General features: G+C 48.8%; 2 protein-coding genes across 5 annotated transcripts in view; one reads left to right on the top strand and one right to left on the bottom strand.

Annotated features, from left to right (window-relative positions):
- Positions 1-216: 216 nt before the first annotated feature.
- Positions 217-21,462, top strand: part of CD80 (CD80 molecule) — a 25,281-nt gene continuing 4,035 nt past the window's right edge. Inside the window, exons 1-5 of one of the 2 annotated variants that reach the window (XM_080579443.1) lie at positions 217-1,016; positions 12,066-12,407; positions 14,972-15,253; positions 17,247-17,372; positions 20,133-20,256. In XM_080579443.1, the coding sequence (XP_080435569.1) occupies positions 932-1,016; positions 12,066-12,407; positions 14,972-15,253; positions 17,247-17,372; positions 20,133-20,239 (942 nt within the window). In that variant the 5' untranslated portion in view covers positions 217-931 and the 3' untranslated portion in view covers positions 20,240-20,256. Of the gene's footprint in view, positions 1,017-8,284; positions 8,418-12,065; positions 12,408-14,971; positions 15,254-17,246; positions 17,373-20,132; positions 20,257-21,462 lie in introns of those variants that run through there. The other variant, XM_080579444.1, reaches the window with a different exon arrangement.
- TIMMDC1 (translocase of inner mitochondrial membrane domain containing 1) overlaps positions 6,347-21,462 on the bottom strand; it is a 27,772-nt gene continuing 12,656 nt past the window's right edge. The window contains exons 6-7 of one of the 3 annotated variants that reach the window (XR_013946136.1): positions 12,323-12,519; positions 6,347-7,672 (exon numbers count right to left, since the gene is read on the bottom strand). The gene's annotated coding sequence lies outside the window, so the exon portion shown is untranslated. Of the gene's footprint in view, positions 7,673-8,408; positions 9,995-12,322; positions 12,520-21,462 lie in introns of those variants that run through there. The other 2 variants (XR_013946137.1, XR_013946133.1) reach the window with 2 other exon arrangements.

Below are 21,462 nucleotides of genomic sequence, written 5' to 3'. Positions count from 1 at the left end.
TCATTTGAATAATTGCTTTTAACTGTTTTGTGTATGCACATTATTTTTTTCCCTGAAGAAAGGCAGGTTTCCATCAGTGTCTAAACCTTTCACTGTGATTATTACCACTAAATATAACCCCTGATGCTATATCTGGGTACATTTTATTTTCCCATAGGCAGGTGCACTATATCTGTACAAACCTACGCCACTCAGCACACATTTACTCATTTGGGCTCTTACTTACTAAGCCATCTGTTTTTATGCTTAGGATTTGCTTCCGAGTGCTCGGAAATCGGACTTGAACTAAGATGTACATCAGAAACATCTTTAGTGAAACAACACCTCTCGCCCCTGCAGAGGGTATGGGCACAAGGAGGGGACATTTATCAAAAATGTGCTTTGCATCTGAAAGTGATAGAAGCAGTGCGAGGAAAGAGCTAGCTGACCCCGACTCGGGACGGCCCTATGGCCCTCACCTCCTTCACCCTCCCCTGGGGCAGGAAGGGGAGCCCAGCGTTGCCCCATGCCCCATTTTGGGGCCCTTTCCTTCCCTCCTGAGCCCTAACACCTCCCGGCCCTTTGTTTTTGGGGGTGCCCCGAGGCGGCGGGGCCGTGGCGGCGGGCGCTCGGCCTTACACACGCCCTGTGAGGAAGCCGTGGGCGGGCGTGAGGCGCCTTATCAGGCCCAGCGCCTGCGCGCCGCCCGGCCTTCCCCCAGCACCCCGGCGGGGAGACAAAGTCCCCGGGCGAGGCCAGCGGCCACCGGGTGCCCATGGCCCGGTGCTGAGCCCCTGCCTCCTCCCTGCGGCACCGGGAGGCCTCGCTCGCCTGGCGAAGCCCCACAGCAACGCGGACGGAGCGGGAAGCTGACTTGAGTCGGGTTTTTGGGGAGGCAGCAGGCGTCGGGAGCTCGCAGGTGCTGTGGCTGCCAGCCCAGCGCGGCACGAAGATGGGGTGCCTGGCAGTGATGGCCGGATGGCCGCTGAAGAGGTGGCTCGGACTCACGCTCGTCGTGCTTCACCTTGTTACTTTGGGTAAGTAAAAACAACCAGCACCGCGGCATCCCCCACGAGGGAGATGCTTGCAGGTGCCAGGCCGGTGGTGCCGGGCGGTCTCCCCACCCAGGTGGGAGGACGGAGGGTGTTGGCGGGGTGCCTGATGCCCACAGGAGCACACGGTGGGACCCCCTGGCTCCCCAGCAGGGAGGAAGTGGTATGTTGGCCCCGAGGGGATGAGCGAGCTGCTGGCTCCTGTGGCGGGGTGGTTTCTGCAGTTTTTTGGCTGAAATTGAGTTTGTGGAGGGGAGACAGGGCAGGGCAGTGGGCTGTGCTGATGCACGGCTAGGGATCCCTCCGGCAGCACAGCTCTGTGTCGGAGGACAGCGAGGGCTGTCCCCAAGAACTGGCCACAATGGTCACCAAAGCTCACAGATAGCCCTGACCTCAAGAGGCTTAGGGTTGAGTCCTCTACGCTGTGTGAAATGTTAACCCTGAAACCACACAAAGCTCACTCCTGAGCTGGGATTTGTTACGGGTGTGAAACAGGCTGTGCTTACCGGCGGTCCTAGTGTTTCACGGCAGCTAACAATACCTGGGAGCAAACCTGGGCTGAACCGGGGCTCCGATTAAAGATGAAGTGATGCAGATTTAGGAGGTTTTCATGGTGGTGTTGTGAAACTGTGAGATATTTGATGCTCTCCGCTGAGTTTCGTTTTGACTTTCAGTCTCAGAATCTTAAAACAAAACTCGGAGAATTGAGCAGGGATGCAATCACAGGGCTCGCTTGGGAAGAAGGCAGCCTCGGGCCCCCCTCGTGAGATCTCTGCTCGATGCTTTCCCCCGCGCTCCTTCGCTGACCTCTGCGCTTGCAAAGCACATGTCAGACACGGGCATGTTTTGCCCGTATTTCAGTCGGCAAATAACCTGCCATGTGCAGAACTGCTTCTCCCTCTGTAATTTAAGAGCTGGTGTTTTAATGTAATAATGAGCGGGCGATAATTCGCCAGTCCTGCAGTTTTTCTAGAAGGGGTGCTGATTCCAAGACCAAAGACGGGCAGCAGCCGGATATACCACTTGATGCTAATAAGCAGTACTGGAAATAGGGGTTTGATAATATTAGCAAACTAGGAGTCCCTGCAGTTACTGCACTTTTTTGGTATGGTTTACTAAGGGAACACTAGTTCATCCTGCTGGCTGTCTCTCCATCTGTTTCTCAGGCCAATACTTATAACTTTTGAGCCTCCAGCCCAGTTTTGACCAGATCCAACACGAAGGCAGAGCTGCGGTGTTCTTGCCCGCTGCGTGGAAGGTGCGGGCCCCACGTTGTGCCCAGCTGACAGAAAGGGCAAGTGGCAGCTATGAGGGGGCTGTAGGCAGCACAACAGCCCCGAGGGCCTGGGAATCACCTGGGAGCGGTGGGGAGAGGTGCCTGGGCCGGGAGACACAAAGTGTAGGCTTTGGTCAGCCTCTGGCTGAGCTGAGTTACTTCTCTAAATCTGATTGATTTCAAAATTCCAGGGTTTAACTTGGAAAGACGCAGAGTGGGCAAAAAGCTATTTTGGAAGTGTTGCGTCAGCTTTCGGGGTGTAATTGTTAGATGCTTCCCACGCGGTGAGTCTGCAGGGGGCCTGGTGCCTCGGGAGCGGGTCGCTTGGCAGACTGACGAGGACAGCACAGCTGATGCACTTCTTTCTCCCTCTCTATGCACGCATACACACCCTGCCACCTTTCTCTCCCCAAAGAGGTATTCCTGCATTAGTGACGCTTAAAAATCCATGGTACGGTACCCACATACGAGCAGTTTTAAAAGCTTCACAGGGACTTTTAGGCGATGTCTTCCCGAGGGCACCCACAGGGACCACGAGGACCAGCTTCAGACCTTCTCGTGGCAAAACAGCGAAGCTCTGGAAGTGTGCCGTGGCCCTGCCAGTGAGTTCCCCTGCCCTGTTGAGCATGTCACCAGGGCCAGCATCTTCAGAACCGACCCTGTCTGGGACTGCTGATCACCACGGCACGGCACGAAGTGGGCACCCACAGCCTGTGGCTACATCATGCATCCTTGGGCTCGGCCCGGGTGTCCTGGTGTTTGCACACCTTCCTGCTGTAGTGCTCTGAAAGGCCAAAGAGCATGCTAGGGTGAAAGTGGGTGCTCTCCCTATGCTGTATGTCCATAAAATTGTAATACTGGGAATGCTAGGCTGAATTTTTACATGGTGGCAGTAGAGGGCATTAAGGTGGGGATTAATTAAAGAGGATGATTTGAAGACTGTACTGTATAGGAAATGATGCATGCCTAAGCTGCCTAGATATATTTGTTTCCCCCTACATTGAATTTTGGCACTCTGGCATTCACCTGAGGTGACCCCCTGAAACATCACTAATTTAGAGCTGCTCCTGAGATGTCTTCTGCTGCTGGAGACGCTGATGAGCAGGAACGCCCTGCCGTCTCAGCACAGTGGAAAAGTGGCAGAACAGCCTTGATTACATCCTTGATTACAGCACAAACTTACTTATTTATGGTCTGAATGCAGTGCTGGTATCCTCACGGGCTTGCTTTTCTCCTGCCGTTCTACCTTCACACCCACCTACTAATCGCAGGATGGCCATGGTCTCCAGCCCTATTTGCGGTTGTTATAATGGGAAAACGTCACTTGAAGTCACCCGCAATGACCTTTCCCTGCTCTGGGCACAAAGCTGGCATAGGCACTGGTGGCAGGGACCCAGCCGCCCCCAGCCTGTGTCTGTGGAGTATTCCTTTTAGGTTTCCCTGGAGTCTTTTCATCTGACCAGAGGCAGTCCCATTCTCGGTTTCTTCCCAGTCGTGAAATTTTTGGGAAGTTCTGAGGAAAATCCCTACGGCTTTTCTGAGTTATTGGAGAGTTGGGGAGGGGAGGGGGGAATATTCACTTCCCTCGGCATCACGAACGAGTGTTTGCCCACAAGTAACTCACTCTGGGAATCCCCTCTCGCATGTTAATACCGATAAAGTGCTCAGAGTGGAGCTAAGTTTTGGAAGGGGGTAATGAACCTTGAGATTAAGAAAGATTACCTGTTTCACTGCCTCTCCCAAATATTGAAGCGGCTAGTAGTGAGCTCCAGGTGCTCCGCAGCTGATTTCCATGCCAGCTCCGGTACAGGTTGTGCTGAGGGCAGATTGCGTGGTGGAGGTGGCAGAAATTATTCTTTATGTACGAGCTTTGCCCACTTCGACACTGGATGCAAATTGAGTTTCTATCTTATCACTCTTGCTGCCTTCAGCTTTTTTTTCTTTCTTTTTTCAGACCAGTTTCTGTCTCCTCCCCCCATTCCAGATACGCAGAAAAGAAATGTCTTTGGTTAAATAGCAATGGCAGCGGAACTGAGGAACTCCTTTCTCTGTCTGTCTGTCTATCCAGAATGAAACCTGCTGTAACAGCCTGTCTGGAGAAACAGAAACTCATCTACAGGCTCCTGCTTTTGCTTATAGACTGCTTTACTATTTCTGGCTTTTTTTAAATGAGAGAGCTCTTTGGGGGGAAAAAATAAATTGAACAGACAAGCGAAATTCCTACACAGTCAAATTATAGTTATATGCACGTATATAGAGTTTGTAAAGTTAGCCGTGCAACATTTCTTTCACCCACATTGTTTCCTTTTTCCAGTTAGATCAGAACGAACACAAATACCTCCGGTGAGCTCATTACTCTGAGGCCAAAACCTTTTTTGCATTTCTTGGATCGCTGAGGCCTTTGTAGCCCTTTTACAATGTGAATGTCAGACATTCCTGCATTTAAACATGCAAAATTTGGGGCCAAAATTTGTGCACGCTGAGGTCGGTTACCAGCAGAAGTGGCTGCCCTGCACGCTCTCACACCTTTCCTGCTCAGTGCTGCCTCAAGCCCCAGATACAGGCATGGTCAGTGGTGTAAGTAATAGGGACTTAAACCCTGCTCCTCTCCCCACAGCGACTGGCAGAGTTTCCTTTTTTCCCCTTTTTTCCTTTTTTTTTTTCCTTTTATTTTTGGTTTCCGTTTTTTATCCTTTTTGCTTCCTTTTTTCCCTTTCATCCAGCTGCACCCCGAGGTTGTGCCAGGCTGGAGGAGAATTTCCACCTTCAGAGAAATGCTCCGTCCTTCCTAATGTGTTTCCTCCCACAGGCACCGCGTGCCTTCGACGCGGTATTCTTCGTGATGTGGCAAGGCAGATGTGTTAGACGCACTTAAATCTGTTTGCTTGACAAAAGAAAGTTGGTTTTGTTTTTAAGGATATGAACTTTATGTCGAATTGTAGCCATTCTGTCCCCTTGGAGGGGCATCAATATCAGGAGTCTCAGGAGGTCATTTGAGAATATGTAAATCTTTCCCAACACGGAAATGCCACGGGCTCTGCTTCTGCTTTTTCACTGTTATGCTTTTAAAATATCATTCGTCCCAGGGGACTCCCTGGCTGAAAATAAAATTGCTGACTGCTGGGTGGCACCTCTAACTACACTGCGCTCAAAAGCCGTCCGTGCCCCAAATGCCCCCGTGTCATATAAAAAGCTAGAAAAGACCATCCAGGACGCTCCCTCTGCACACTGCTGAGCTCCCTCCATAGCAGGTACCCTCCGGTGTAGTTTTACGTGCCTGACAGACCAGGACTTCATCCCTGCTCCTGGCACGCTGCTCCCCGAGCAGACCTCGCCATCAGCCGCTGCTGCCACCAGCGGGGAGCCCCGACCTGCGATGCTGCCGGCCGTTACCTGCAGCGCCTGAGCAGTCCCTGCCCAAGTGTCATTTCGCTCCCTCTGTGGTTTCTGCAGCTTTCAGACACCCCTGGGCTGCTCTGTTCTGGTTTCATTAGCCATCCTTCTCTTTAATATCCGCTTGCCAGGCAATGCTGTTCAATCTTTGCTCCAGCTGAGGGGCTATGACAAGCTCACCATCCGCAGAGCGCCACTGAGATAGTGCTGGAGCAGGGACCGCGGTGTGTGAACAGGATCCTGGCTGGCAGGCCTGCGGCTTTGTTACCGCACAGGTACATACATATTGCTGTAGCTGCAGGCAAGTACTTCAGAAAAATAAAAACTGCGATTTTTCTAATTCTGAGCAGGCTTACGTAAAAGGTGTAACACTTGGATTTTCCTGGTCACTGTTTTCACCTCCTGTTAGTTTCAAGAGGGGCTGGCTACATGGGGAGCATGTGAGGCAGCGAGATTTATGAGCACCAAAGAAAACTGGGGCCTTAAGCGGTGGGGGGACCTTGACTTCAAAAGGTTTGCTGTGAGGACAGCAGTACTGATGGCAGGGGCGCTGGAGGAATTCGGAGAATGATCTGAGGACATCTTCAGCTGGGAGATAAATAGAGAGGAAGTACAAAGGGATCCAGTCAGCAAGGGACAGAGGCTCCAGGGGAAAAAAATTAACAAATTTATTTTTGTCTTCATGTGCTACAAATCTCCCCCAAAGGCCTGTCTTCCAGAACTGCCACATCTAGTTTCTGCCCCGAACTGGGAAATCATAAGAGTGCTGAGCCAGATGCAGGGATTTGAGCTTGAAAGGAACTAAAATATGCAAATCCTCCAAGGGCATCCAGATTTTGTGTTTCCCCTGCCCTTTTTCATCTAGCTGGGTCACCCACTCCCAGTGCTTGGAACGGAGAAAGGGGGAAGGCTCGGAAAGACTCTTCCCTCCTTTCCTTTCCCCAAGTCAGAAATGTCCTTCTGTCCCCACCCCCAGCATCCTCCTGGTACGCACCGACGGGAGGTAAGCAAGCCCCCCTTCCTTTCCTCCCCAAGCAACATCCATGCAGAGGGCTCCATGGCAAAGGGGAGGATATTAAGAAACAATTTAGTCATCATCATCGTCCCCCCAAGTACTTTGACTTCTCCTCTCCAGCTCCGTGCTCGGAGGTGACCTCCTGGCTAGCACTAAGATCAGAAATTTGCCGACTTGTGATGTGAAGAGTTGCAATCTTACTCATCTTATAAGCAAAGCAGACTGGACATACCCGAGCGGTGGGCTTGTCCCAGCGCTAGGCACTCGTGACTCAGAGAGCGGCAGATTTTTATCTCAAGAAGTTCCGAAAGAGGACTTGGGCAGGGCAGGAGCAGGGGGAAGGAGGACCAGCTGGTTGGAGTTGCCCCAGCGCTGCAGCGAGCCCCTTCACCAAAGTACTTCAGATTCCCTTTCGCCTTCTCAGTTGCTAATTGCAGATCGTGGAAGTTTTCATGATTGGTGGAGTTTCTTTCTCTTCAAGGCCAGGTTTTTGTCAGAGCAGCGACTCAGTTGCAGAGTGTCCTCTCACCTGCTTCTGGCTGGTTTTCATGGCATAAAGATAATCAAGAGGGAGTGAAATCAAGTTTCTGGTGTTTTTGTCGGGAACCTGCCAATGCAACTCTAGTCAGAGGGAGGAAGGCCTCGGCAGGACCTGATGGGAGTGGTGTGTGTCCAAGAAGCCAAGCCCACACCTGACAGCACACGTGTTAGGACAGCTGTGTGAGCTTCTCTGAAGCGAGCATTGCCCACAGCACATAACTTCTTACCAAGGTGTCGTAAGGGAGACAAATAAGATTGATACTTTCCCATTTGTCATCACTAGGGCCCTGGGTTAACAGCCCGCTGGAAAAATGGGCTTAGTGCACATCCCCTGAGATGTGCTGTCCTTCTGTCTGTAGATGCAGAAAGGTCTCCTCTGCTTTTCACAGTTGCTTCGTGATTCCAAGGATTTCTCCTCTGAAGGAGAAACAAAATGTAAAAAAAAAAATTAACACTAAATGGAACAAAGGCTGCTGAAGGAGTGGGGCACAAGAAGTCCACAGACATGCCAGGGACACTAACACCATTGCCAAATCGAGCTGTATAAGGCCGGGCAAAGCAAGGTTGGTGTTTTGCTCAGCAGGACCCTGGCTGTGAGGATGGAAGCACACAAAGGTAGGAAGCACAGCTGAAACTGCTGAGCAGGGCACCCCCGAGTTACGGCTCACAATCAAGCAGAGCTGAACTTTCAGAAAACCTCCTCAACCCCTCTCCCTGCCTCAGGCCTGACATGACATTGTAAAGTAGGATTAATCCTGGCTTGCCCTGCTGCAGGCACACTTGCCAAGTGTGAGCACGTGTGAGGAAACGAGACTGAATGGAGGCGCTGCCAGATGAAGTGCGTGGCAGCTTTTCTTCAGGATGCCCTTAACCCTCCTCTCTCACCACATCTGGGATGAGTAAGTGAACACGACCTACCAGAAGGTCACCGTGACACCAGCTAACCAAACTCGGTTCACAGCTGCGTTGCTTTGCCAGAGCAGTGCAGAGCAGCTGAGGGATGGATAGCAGTGGTAATTAATTCATCACCGAAGGCTGGGCTGGAGTTTATAAAAGGAGAAAGGAGCATTCCTTCTTTCTTTGTGTGCTGAGACCTCCCTGCCTGCTGAAATGAAGTCTGGGCAGCAGGACCCTCAGAGGCTTCCCAGACACTTGTGTGCAGGTTAGTAGCCAGTCCCAGGCCCTCTGAAGAGGGCTGCCAGCACCTGCTTTTCTCTGTTTCATCTGGTCTTTCTCATTTCACGGGGTCTTTATAGTGAAATGCAGAGTGAGGCAGTGATTTTGTCCCAGTGTCTCCACACAGAAGTTATCTGAGCATCTGTTGGGCTCTTTTCAGTATGTTCCCAGTGTGGGTTAGCTTACATATAAGGTATTTCTTCCAGTGTTCAACTGTAGCACAGGATATTTGCTGAGTTTTATCTTCATGGAAATCTTTGAAAGAATCTGATCCATCCCTGGTAAAGTTTTCTGGGGTAAAGAAAAGACCAACGGGGAGTGTCCAGTCCTTTAAAGACTCAGCTCTTCAAAATTTCTCAATTTTTAAACTAATATAAAAGCCTGACAGTTTGCTTCAGAGCTTTTTGTAGAAGTGTCAGCTGGAAAAATGTACAGGTGCACTGTCTTATGTGCTGCTTACACAGAGGGGCAAGGGACTTCAGGTCCACCACAAAGGACCTTTCCCTCCATGTGGGTTGCCTTGTGGGTTGTGTGTGGAGTGAGGTAACACAAGGTAAGACCGAAAAAAATGTCAAAATGGCTCAGCAGGATAGAGAAGTGGTGGGTGGAAGGGAAGGAGAATGGCTTCGGGCTCTCCTTTCCCAGGGAATTAACTGAAGTTTCCAGCAGCCCAACGCTGCTCCTCTAAAGCCTCGTGTGGTCTTGTGCTGCCTTTTACAGGCAAGTGTCTCAGCAGCGCTCTGCCCCAGAGGCAAGCCGCTCTCCTGTGCAGCCTGGCCAGCAGAACCGAGCTCTCTGTGGCTGGGGGAATTTCTGAAACCTGGCTGTGGCAAGGGATGAAGGAAAGGGGGAAATCTAGTTAAAGATTTTGTTAAAGAATTAAAGATCGTTAAAGGCTTTTCTTAAAAAATGTGGGCTCAACAGCCTTTCCACCCTCTGTCTCAGAGTGAACAAGGAAGGATGCTTTTCCTCTAAATTAACCTTTCTCTTCTAATTAGCCCTCATATGCTTAGGAGTAGTTTGAATGAAACACACTTTTTCTGCTTTTTGGTCAGCCCTTTCCTTGATTCAGCACTGCGGGCTGCCAGCGGAGAAGCAACACGAGTGCCCAGCGAGCGGGTGGGCTTCGCTGTGTGCAGGAGGGTGGTTTATTTCTTTTTCTAGAAAAGTCATTAAAAATTATTTCCATGGTGGATACCTCCCCCGCAGCCTGGTTATGGAGAGCATTCAGCGCAGAACTGGGACAGAACTGAGTTTTCATTTTTGCTTTGCAGTTCACCTTTAAAGTGAAAGGGGACTTTTGTGGGACTGAATGACTCTTCATGGACCTTGGTTCCTTCAGGCCTGCAGCATTCAGGTTGCAGTTTCAAGGGTGCAGAGCCTTGTAAGGGTAGATGTGACATCAGCAGGAGTTTCCAGCCCCTGCACATGTACTGCCGAGGAGGTTTTTGTTCTCCTTTTGGTTGCAAAGGAGACTCTTTGGGGCAAGGCGCGGAGAACCTCATGCAACTCATGATGCGATGTCACACTGACATTTACTGTACGCCTACTCTTCCCCTATTGCTGCAAAAGAAAATAGAAAATACACACTCGACTGCATTGTTATTGCCAGGATCCACAGTCCCAAAGCTTTGCTGGCTGCTCCTGGAGGTCTCGCCAGCAATAGTAAGAGCTGAACTGTGAGAACAAGCGAAGAAGTGGTCGAGGAAAAACAGACAGACACAAACACACACAAGGGCACAGCAGGAGGAACTTCAAGAATCACTGTCCCAAATGGGTCGCTTTTAAAGTAACCAGAAGGAAATGCTTTTTCACACAGCATGTAATCAAGCCATGTAACTCACTGCCATGGGAGTTTTGCTGCGGAAGCCAAAAATATACGTGCGTTCCTGAAGGGGCAGAGCCTATTTTTGGAAGATAGCTCCAGCAGTAGCAACTAAGCTGCCAATGTCAGGAAGCCCCTAAATTTGTGACCACCAAAGGTTGTTGGGTATGCCAGGTCTCGTCCCGTGTAGCGTGCAAGAACTGCTTTTTCCACCCTTTTGGGCCAGTGGCTTTCTGCCACAGGTCAGTGGGCTGAGTGGGCCTGTGATCTGCCCCAGTCTGGTTGTAGTCAAGCCTGTGATGCATTGTAAGGGGAAGTACAGGTGGGGGGAAATGGTGTCTGAAACTATCACATCGTTCCCTTTGGAAGATGAGCAAAGTGGTGAGTTAAAGCTGGCATAAAGCGTGCAGGAGGGACAGGAAGAGCTGTACTGCAGGGGACGGGGTGGGAGCTCATTTCATGCTCTGTCTCAGGCTCTCTGTCAGGGCTTGGGACTGCTAAACTGAGACTCAATGCCGCCAGTGGTCGGCACCGCACTTGGGGAGCTCTCTGTGTTCAGGACCTTCCCAGCACCTCTCAGATGTGTTTCCTGAGGTCTGCTCTGCAGGGAAAGAAGAGGGAGTCTGAATTTTCTCTGCACCCAGCTGATTCCTTATTTCTCTGCTGTTAGTCAGTGGAGTGCAAGAGGTCGGTCTGCCTCCCCCCTCTACTGGAGATAAGTGCCAAGGCAGCGAGGCCTAGGCAAGCAGGGCAACCCCAAAACAGCCCGGCCTTCTGGACTAGGGTGTGCAGGGGATGAGCATCATCCCAGAGGCTGCACAGACCCAGGCAAAGGCAGACACATCTGCCCTGGCCTTGCACAGGGCTGCATGCCAATACTGCGCTGCTCTTCTAGCAACTGCAGGAGCCCCTGGCTCGGTGGCTCCCTTGTGTCTGCAGACCGGTGCCCACGAGCACCCACCCATTGAAAAGAGGAAGGGCAGTAGTAATGCGAAGCCGTGGGATTATTGCCAACTTGGTCAAAGGTTAGCAATAATGTACATATTTCCCTCTTGCAAGAGTGTCAGCTTGTCACTGAAGATGCACACCTGTACGCTGAGTGCCAGGAGGGAGTTTGGGAATACTTGTGCTGGTTTACAGGCAATCCCAAGAGAGACCCATGGGCCTTTGACAATATTAATTTGTTTTAGCTAGGCAAAAATGTTTGCTTGCGAATATGATAAACTGTGTTTAGAGCCACACTTTTATTATTGTAGGATTGCTTCTAGCTGCTGGGATCTTAAAAGGCTGTTTGTGTGTTGTTGTTTTTTTTAAATAAAAAATTAAAACCAAATCCCCCAGTCTAATCACCCACTGTGGCCGTGTTTGGGATGCAAGGACCACAACAAAGTTAAAGCACAGACTTCCCAAACACTGAGCTCTGAAAAGGGAGAATGGAGGAGATAGCAGCCGGAGCACGTATGTTTTTATCCTTTCACGTGACTATAATCGCAATTCTTCACTCTGAGGTGTGCTGTTTGAAGCATCACCAAAATTTATTTTCTGGCAAGTAAGTCTCCTGCCTTTGCCTTCAGCAATTTGTGCTGAAATCATTGCACGCCCGCTGACCCAGGATCCTAAGAAGGACTGGAGCACTGCATAAAAAGGCACTGCCAAGGTAGTCCTCCCCTCAAGGAGAGCTGAAGCTGTAGGTGGGTAGAGGGGCAAGGTAGATAAGGGGGTGCAGACAGAGCCGAGATAGGTGAGCTCTCCACGGCAGGTCCTGCCCCAGGGCTGCACCCCATCTCACTGCCTTTTGTTTGCCCCCAGACTGCGCGCTGCCGAAGGAAGTCAAAAGTAAAGTCGGGGAGAAAGTCGGCCTGCCTTGTTGCCACGAAATTCCCAGCTCGGAAAGCCTGCGCAACTACCGGGTCTACTGGCAGAAGAACACCAAGGAGGTGGTGCTGGCCTACTCGGAGGGGGAGAAGATCTCGGATCACGACCAGTACACAAACCGGACGGAGCTGGACAGCAAGAACCTCACCCTGTGGATCTCCCCCGTGGAAATCCTGGACAATGGCACTTACCAGTGTGTGGTTCAGCACCTCAGATTTTCACATGACTTTTCACCCCGCGTTGTGTGTGATGCGCCCGTGTCTCTCTCTGTTACAGGTAGGTGGGCTGCCTCCCTGCACCTGAGGCTTTCTGGCACCAACCCCCAAGGGAAAAGGACACTCCTTGAAGCTTTAGTCATAGTGTAGCAGATAGCCTTTCATCAGGAAGCCTAAAAGAGCACCAGAAAGTCTGTTAAGTCCCCTGTATTTCCCTTCCAGCAGCCTCCCTCCTGTCTTTCCAAAGCCACCCGAGATACAGGAAATTGCCCTTTCCTCTCCCACCACCACGCTCCCCTTGATGACTCCCTCTTGGGAAAGGCCCTCTCCCAGGACACCTCCCCAGGTCCCGCTGCCACGGGGTGCCCTGGGCCACCTCTGCCCCCTGCTGTCTTTTGGGCAAAGCCGAGACCCTTGGTGCATGGGAAGCACCCAAGCCAAAGGTGGAGCAGGGTGGTGCTGCTTCTCCATGGCCTCAGCAGCATCTCCTGTGGGGCTGGCCCGTGTGCGGGCTGCACGGCAGCTCCACAGCCTGAGGTTGGAGACTTGAGGCTTTCTACCTCAAAGGCAAAACCCAAGTTCCTTTGCTCAAAACGAATCTGAATCTGTTATTGGAGGCTGCAGAAAGTTCCGTTGACATTATTTTCCACTTGCGCCACTGTTTTTGTGGTGGTTGGTTTCAACCAAAAGCAGAGATACTGGTAATGTATGTATATATATATATTTAAACATATTTGAATACCTTTAGCAACAGAGTTCCAGAAATCCTCCAGACAACTACTGAATGAGCATTCCCTACCTTGAATGAATAGTTGGCAGGAAAAAAAAAAAAAAACACCACCACAAGTTCTTGAGGTTTGGCCACTGCCTGCCTACTTGGGTGAATGAATGTTGGACACACATGCAATGAGACAAATTCAGTGATCCTTTTGGGAACCAATAAGTAAAAAATGGAACTGCACTGCTGGAACCCTCTCTAGCAGCGGAGGAAAGTATTGTTGAGGGGATCAGTTATTGTGTGAATCAGCAAAGGGTAAGCTTCCTTTGCCACAGCTGGAGTCAGGCTACCCTGAGCGAGAGAGGTGGAGCAGTGTTATGCCTTGATGACTGATCAGGGAGCTTCGGTGAAGCAGACTGGGAGGTTTGAAGGGACTTTCCAGATGTCAAACTGGATGTCAAGGATGTATTGCTCAACAGCGGGCCTGGGAGGAGAGCCGGGTTTTTGTCTGCCACTGGTTGGCTATGCAATGTTGAGCAAGTCTGTTTCACTAGTCGCTTGGTAGCCTTAGACTATGGTTTCATGGTCAGCTTAGGCCATGGAAGACATGCTACGACCATAAGGGACCGTTTCCCATGTCCTTGCCTTTGTTCGCTGCCCTCTGCCTTCTGCGGGTCCTGTCAGTCATGTGGCCAAAGGGTGAGTCAGGCAGGGAGCAACTGCAGACGCAACCGTAGCTGCTCCAAAAAGGGCTGTTTTGCAGTGAGATAAGCAACTGCTGCAGCTCTCTGCGTAGCCTGGCCTTGGCTGGGGCTGGAAGGAGTGGGCGGGCTGTGGACTTGGAGCTGACAGGGGTGGGAAGGAGAGAGGGGCAGTTTGGTCCTTTTGGAAGCAGTGGTATCGGTGGGCACACACCCACCAGGAAGCTACATGTTGCGCTGCTGCTTCTGACTGGTCCCTGTCTTGCCAAATCTGTGGTCCCGCAGAGGTTTTGTCCCATGGAAGAGCTGCCTTAAATAGTCCCCGTGCCACCCTTTGCCTCTGCCTAGGCTATTTATTGCAACCCATGGGCATCCCCAGTAGTGCCGATGCAACTGGTTAGTCATGCAGTGAAGCAGACTGGCAAAGGGATCCAGGCTAACAGTGAAACCACCTTTTTCTCCATCTTCACCCATACCTGTTTTCTCACCTATTTGACCATGAAGCCTCAGAAACACTTGCACCAATACATCTAAAGCAGAGGGAAGGCATGGAACAAGTCGTGTAGGTGGGAAAGCTCTGAAAACCAGTTTTGGCAATACCAAAAGTCTAGTGGGAACACAGTCTGCATTCTTCAGAGGTGGACCTATGGATTGCTATGCATTTTTGCAATTAGCAGTACGACTGGGTCTTGCTCTCAGCTGAGCCTTCTGGGGGCTCTCATAAAGAAACCATAATTTATTCTGGTGCTGGCCATCGTGGCTGAGAGGCCAACGTGTGACTAACTCTCCCCCCACTAGAGATGGACCCTCTATGAGCTCCAGGGTGGGAAAGGACAGGGCAGAGTGGTGGGGGGGAGGAAATAGTCTGCCATTGCCTCTAATACAGATTTTTGTTCCGCTGCTTCATATTCAGTCCAGTTTTATGACTCTGTTGCTCCACAAACTGCTGTACGTAGACAGAAACAGCAGCACTGGAGAGGTGGCGTCACAAAGTTTGTGACAACTGGCGTACTGATCAAGAAGGAGAAGAAGCAAAGGTCAACACTATATCCTGTCAAGGCTGGGGGGTGAATGCTAGGGCACAAGAAAGGCCAAACAGATTATGACAGAGGGAGAGTGTCCCATGGGGGAGTCTTTGCTTTTACCATAGGTGATCAGGACTGCGGGGAATCTGACAGAATGGTTTCTCAATCTTTCTTTCTTCAGCTGACTTCAGTGAGCCAAACATAACATCAAATGTCATTAATACTACTTGTGAATCAACGGAGATGGTGGTAACGTGTTCTTCTCATGGAGGTTTCCCCAAACCCAAAATCTCTGGAGTCTTCAACAACGGGTCCCTAGTGTGGAATACCACCTGGGTGTCTGAGTCCAGCCTCAGCCCCTACAATGTCACTGGGAAACTGCATCTCAACGTGACCAAAGACGTCAACCTCACTTGCTCCGTTGAATACAATGGCTTTGTCAAGTCCACCAGTTTGCTTCTAAGTAGGTTTTCATAATTGTATTACAAAAATGCTTTGCTGAATCTGCTGATTTGCCTCTGAGAAAGCAGTAGATGTTTGTGTATCTGTTCATGCAAGGATGACCAATGATCCCACCTGTGAGCTGCACACCAAAATATTTCAATGGCTCTAAGATAGCAGGGATGGGAGAGCAGTTATGACTGTGGCTGGTGAGCTGACGTGGCTCTGGCTTCCTGCCACTCTGTCGTGGGCCGCAGCTGGGCTGACAGGATGGCCGGACCCCACAGCCTCAGTGGCTCCCACAGGTTGGGACTGACTCCATTCAGTGCCTCTCTGTACCAGCACAGTCTTGCTGCCAACTGTGTGACACAGACCAGGTATCTGAATGGAGGGACTTGAGAAACGTGTGTGCCTCAAACGCCACGGGCTGTGCTTACAATTTCCTCATTTAACAAGTGTGTTTGTTCTTGCTTTAGTGACAGAAACCATCAGCTGTGGTCTAGACAAAATTCTGCTTTCATACATATATTAAATATAGGGTTTAGTTATACAGATAAAATTGCTTGTGCTTGGCTTAAAAGTGATAAAATAATAGGTAAGTGTATGCCTTGAAAAACTTGAGGGACAAGTGGAAACAGCATGAGGCAAGGCAGCACGCTACAGTCCACATGTTTTTGCAGTAGAAAGAAATGCGCAATAAAATTCTTAAAGCCAAAAGGACTGTTTTTTTTATGTTGTTACCAGAAAAAAATATTTTAAAATACGTCTCTGGGTCTGATGGTTTCACTATAGAGATACAGGCATCTTCAAGGGAAACTAGAGAAGTGCTGTTGTTTTTTCTAGGGAATTTTACCTTATTCATCAAGGTACCTTATTCATCAATCTTACTAAAATCAAAGGGGCTCATGAGGAGAGGTGCCATTCAGCTTCGGGATGAATGCCAGAAACTAGTGCTTTAAGAATTTTGGTTATTACTGGATGTAGCGCATAATCTCCCTAGAGATCATAATAGAAGAAGGTTACAAATATCATACTGCATAGAAAAGGAGAGCAACAAAAAGTAGTAGTAATAACAATACACTGTTGTCACGTTCTCAGAAAAGGGAGCAATCAGCAATGAGAACAGCAGCCACAAAAACCCTGCCTTTTGGCTTTTAAGAAGTGCAACCAGTCCCACTTTGGTACAATGCAAATGGTCTGCCAAACGCGTTTTCCATGAACACAGAGTTCTAGACGGAATAAATATAGCTTCTGGTAAACACAGGAGGCAAACCCTACAGCGGAGGGCACATGGGGCTAGATTGTACGGTGGATCAGGCTTGGGTCTTAGGAGTTGAATGAAGCTTAATTGTGCTAGAAGCAGAAGATGAAAATCCGAAGACTATGAACATGTACCTAGTGTGTTCTTTCCATTGAATTAGGGTTGTCCTGTATTCTACACAAACGGCCTGTTACCTACTCTCATTTCCAAGTAGCAGAACAGTTATCTCCAGTGGTGAAAAGCAAAAAGATGCTGATCGCTGAAACTGAACTCTGTCCCCAACCCCTTTTCCTTCCATGATGGGACTGACACCTCCAGTCTATTAAATGTGTCTTGTTTTCCATTACCTGTGAATTCAGAGGGGAAAAATAGGCATAAATCAGGTGAAAGCAGTAAGAAAAACTGCAGAGTACCTCTGAGAACGGAAACTTCCTGGATATGGGCTCAGCCTTTTCCACCAAGCCTAACCAGTTTCTTTAAAAGGAGCTTAAGAGCCTGTCTCAGTCCTGCTCTGCACAGAGATCCAGCATGCTAGATGCGGTGACGTGTTAAAATCTCAGAAAAAAGCAAATGTGGGGGAATGGGAGGGCCTCTACAGGTTAGGTGCCAGCTTTGTCTGTTTGTTTATTGAATACGTGCTGAATATCCCAGTTAGGATTTGGCCAGAACCACCAAAATTCATATACCTGCTCTTACATGAAAATGACAAAATGTTGTTGGGCCCTTTACTTATGTTTTGTTTCTTCTATCTCAGCAAAAACAAATGACTGCATTGCCCCTACCATGCCTCCATCCTATAATGTCATTACTGCTACAAGTATCATCTTTATCATCTTTCTTTTGGCTATCACCCTAGCAGCAAGATACTTCCCAAGGCATGGTAAGTATAGCTCCTTTTTCAAGAAACAGTCCCTTACTGTTTATGGAGTATCTATGTAAAATACACATTTATAGAAACTGTACTGACACGCTAGGTATTTTTGTACCTCCTTCTCATTTCCTTTTTTTTTTTAATACACAATCTACTGTCACAAAACCTAAGTCCAGCTCAGGACTTTCCTATATTTTGTGTGCGTGCAGCGCTAGCGTTCTGGTTTGAGAGTCCAGGTGTGTTGGCGGTTTTGTCTACAGATCAGAATATTTCCGAAGAACAGGGGTATAGAGAGCTGGATTCACAAAGGTCCATTTTTATGTATTAAGATGCTTGAAGATGCCAAGAATCTTGGTCATCACCATACATACACCTGAGCACTATCAGTTTCAAAATGGGATCAATCTGACCACATACCCTACTTGGACAATCCCTCAGAAAAGCCACAGAGCCAAAGTTACAAAAGTGCTAAGGCCACGGGAAGGACGTGAGTACAGCAACATCTCACTTTTAGAAGAACCCCAGTCAGGAGACACAGATTTGTCCACTTTGTTGGTCCAAAAAGGGTAGAGGTGAGGTGCCTTGCTCTGTGCTATGAAGTTTTCAATAACTTGAGACACGTCCATGATTTTTTTGATGGCAAAAGTGACCTCAAGCATCTCAGGGTTAGGTGGCAGCTGAGTAGACTTTTTTTTGTGCGTGGCTCAAAAATCTTAGCTGTTGCTTCTTGTGTTGTCTAAGATGACCTAGCCAGAAAGCCCCTGAAGATGTGGGTAGGCATCTAAAGGATTTCACAAAGGCAAGTTGGCACCCAGCCGGTACTGAAACTCAACAGCAGTACACATCCTGTCAGTGCCCTGTTAGTAGCTTTGAAAAGCAGTCCTGGAGGAAGCCAGCAGGCCGTGCAACATGCTATAAATATCACCCAATCGAGCTCTGTCAGGTCTCTGGGGAAGTGGAGGCAGGAGACAATCCCACACTGAGAGCGCTCAGCGTTTGGTGCGCTTGAACCAGAAGCCACCAGTCTGAGCATCACAGCCCGTCACGGTCACAGTGGTATCTATCCCCCCGCTGGAAAGAGGTCGTTTGTTAGGCAACAGGGACTTGGTTTGCTCGGGAACACGCGAGTTTGTCATGTTCCTGTCTTCCGCTACCTCTGTTACAATTTCAAGCAAGGTCACTCACAAGTCAGGGCATGGAGGTGGTGTTGCTATGCTCTTCCCCTCGTCACCAACCACACACTTTCAAAAACCAATGTGACCGCTGTGTCAGGCTGGGCTGATTATCTTTTGGCACTGTATCACCAAGAAAGGAAGCATCTGGAAGGCAGGAACCCTCTTAGCCATACCTGTGCACCTCCCCATTTCCCACTCACGTCCCTCTTTGACGCCAGTGCTGGCTCTTCCCTGGAGCTACGTCAATGGGTGAGCAGTAACCATGCTGAAAACATGAAAACCACAACCAAGCACAGCCTGTGCTCTTAGCTGCATGGACAATGAACTTCTAATTATGGAAAAAAATGAAGTGGAATTGAAAGATCTGTCTCTAAATAAGTGCAGGATGGAAATTAAAAGGTTCCCTGCTATTAGCATTCTGAGGTAGCCTTTTATATAGAAACCAGATTGCTTTTAAGGTAGATGCAAGAAGCATACCAGTGCAGTAGAATGAGATCACCTGCACTGTCAGGAGACTTAGCTGCGTAAACTCACATTTCCTTTTTAGTCCCAATTTCCTAACATGCACAGGGAGCAGATCTGCCGAGTCAGGTGGCACAGTCACTTTCCAGACTGCGTGTGAGATGCAAGAAACCAAAGCCAGCGTTTCAAACAAACTTCCCAGTTTGTACAGTTTGCTGCACTTCAGTGCTGCTGTGCGTTACCACCTGTTTGGGAAGGGAAATGTCTGTCTTGAGAGTGCTTCCCACTGGTGTTGCTACAGATCACCCTTCAAGAGACGATGTGGGAGCTCAGTATAGGTCTGAGAGTATCTCCGCTGCTCTGACATAGGGAAAGCTGGACCAGGAGCTGCCGTGGTGCTCAGAGTCGTTTCTGAGCTCGAAAAGCCATGCTTCAAGGAGCTGAAGTGTGGGAGGGAATAGAAAGAGAGAGCAAAACGGAAATAAGAGTTCTCAGATGTGTGATTGTGGTGGTGACCAAAACATGTAGGTACTTTGTTGAGGTTCACACCCCCTAATCTGAGGAGTTTGGTAAGCTGCATTTAGTAACGTGTGCCTTTTACCATTATTTCCCTACTGACATTATGTTAGCACGTGGTGACCTGTCTTTGTATCAGGCTGAAGTTCTAGCTCCGTGCTAACGAGAACATTTTTATCCATATGACACTACATAGATAACAGCTCTATATAATGGGCCCTATGTCTATGGGCTAACAATGTACTGCAGGGATAAGCCCTGCCAAGGAAAAATAGACATAACTAGATTTAAAAGACTTTTTTTCTTTGCTTTACTTTTTTGAAGAAGACATTTAGATCAAACACTTTGATCTGCAGTTCAAAGAATCACAGAATGGTTGAGGTTGGAAGGGACCTCCAGAGATCATCGGGTCCAACCCCCCTGCTCAAGCAGGGTCACCTAGAGCACATTACACAGGATCGCATCCAGGCAGGTTCTGAATATCTAAAGAAGGAGACTCCACAACCTCTCTGGGCAGCCTGTTCTAGTGCTCTGTCACCTGAACCATAAAGAAGTTCTTCCTCATATGGCGATGAACTTTGAGTTCCAAGTGCTAATGAGGGATCTTCTCTTTCAGCCTGTTTTCATTGTTCTAAGAATCAAGACTCAATGGAAGAGGATGAGAAGGAAAGTATGAAGCCACCCATGATCTGTAAAATGACATCTGAAACATCATCACTATGACCAGATCACATTTGCAGGTAATTTTGTTCACCACTCCTCTCTTGGCAAAATAGATTCTCATGCAATGTTAGCTCTCAAAACCGTGCATGGTTTTGATATGAGTGTGCGCCTTAGCATAAAAGTGGTAGAGCCCTACCACCAGTTCAGGCCCATGGTATTTCCCAGCCATGGGATGAGGCTCATGTTGCTTGTGGGGCATTGCCTTCTAGAAATTAATCTAGTGAAATATGTTAGAGGACCTAATTTCCTGGTCTACTAAGTGCCTTTCTCTCTGGAATGGGCCCTGCATGGGTGTTACACAAGTTTTTGTGGCATTCATTTCTGTAAGTAACAATTTTTTTTAGGGACTAGAGGGGGTGAAGAGAGTTAGAAGAAAAGGAACCTTTGACAAATTTGACTGTTAGTGTCTCCTCTGGAACTGTCTAAGGAAGCTGGCTAATATCTGAGAGGTGGGCTTGTAGCAAGATCATCTGTCTACTGGGATTTGCAGTGATCCCCTGCCACTGGGGGGATCCCCACATTTTAAGGGCCACCCAGCTAAGAACTGGGCATCTTTTAGTTTCTGTCCTGTTGGACTCATTTGCGAGTATAAACTAGTAGAAACCACTAATATTAAAACACTAACTAATATTAAATAGTAATATTAAAATCAGTTACATTTGTTATAAGGTGTTGTAAAGGATGGTATAGGAATGGCTGGGGAACAGCCTGGCTTACCGAGGGTTTATGACTACAAAGCACTGTATACACTTTGGTTTGAAAACTCAGCTGTGTTCAGGGCTGTGTCCTCCAAAAACACATTTTCCAAGTCAGGAGGCTTAAGGAAAGATTAACAGCTAACTGTTACTACTTGTCTCATTACCCAGGTGACTATATTTCCTGCTTTCCCCGCAGCATGCTGAATTACCAGGGTGATGCCATAGAGTAACAGACATAGAGTCCTAGAAGTCATGAATTTGTCACACTGTGTTGCAGTAATCTAAAGGCTTAGAATTTTTGAGACGGAAAGAAGGGGAAACTATCATTCAGGCCACTCTTCTCATTTCCAAACTTGACCACCCACTCATATTTTCCTCTGGGGAAGGCCCTATCTGGAACAGATACTAAAACCTTGGTTAGCACGAATCCTGGGGGGTTTTGTGAGTGCTGTTCATGGGTGGGAGTTTACCTACTGGATAAATCCATTCTGCCACATTCCTCTTTTGTCATAAAAGTTTTCCACG

The sequence above is a fragment of the Anser brachyrhynchus genome (genome assembly GCF_964034855.1).
Source record: "Anser brachyrhynchus genome assembly, chromosome: 1".
In the NCBI taxonomy this organism is placed as follows: domain Eukaryota; kingdom Metazoa; phylum Chordata; class Aves; order Anseriformes; family Anatidae; genus Anser; species Anser brachyrhynchus.
This window is presented reverse-complemented; position numbering and strand designations above follow the sequence as displayed.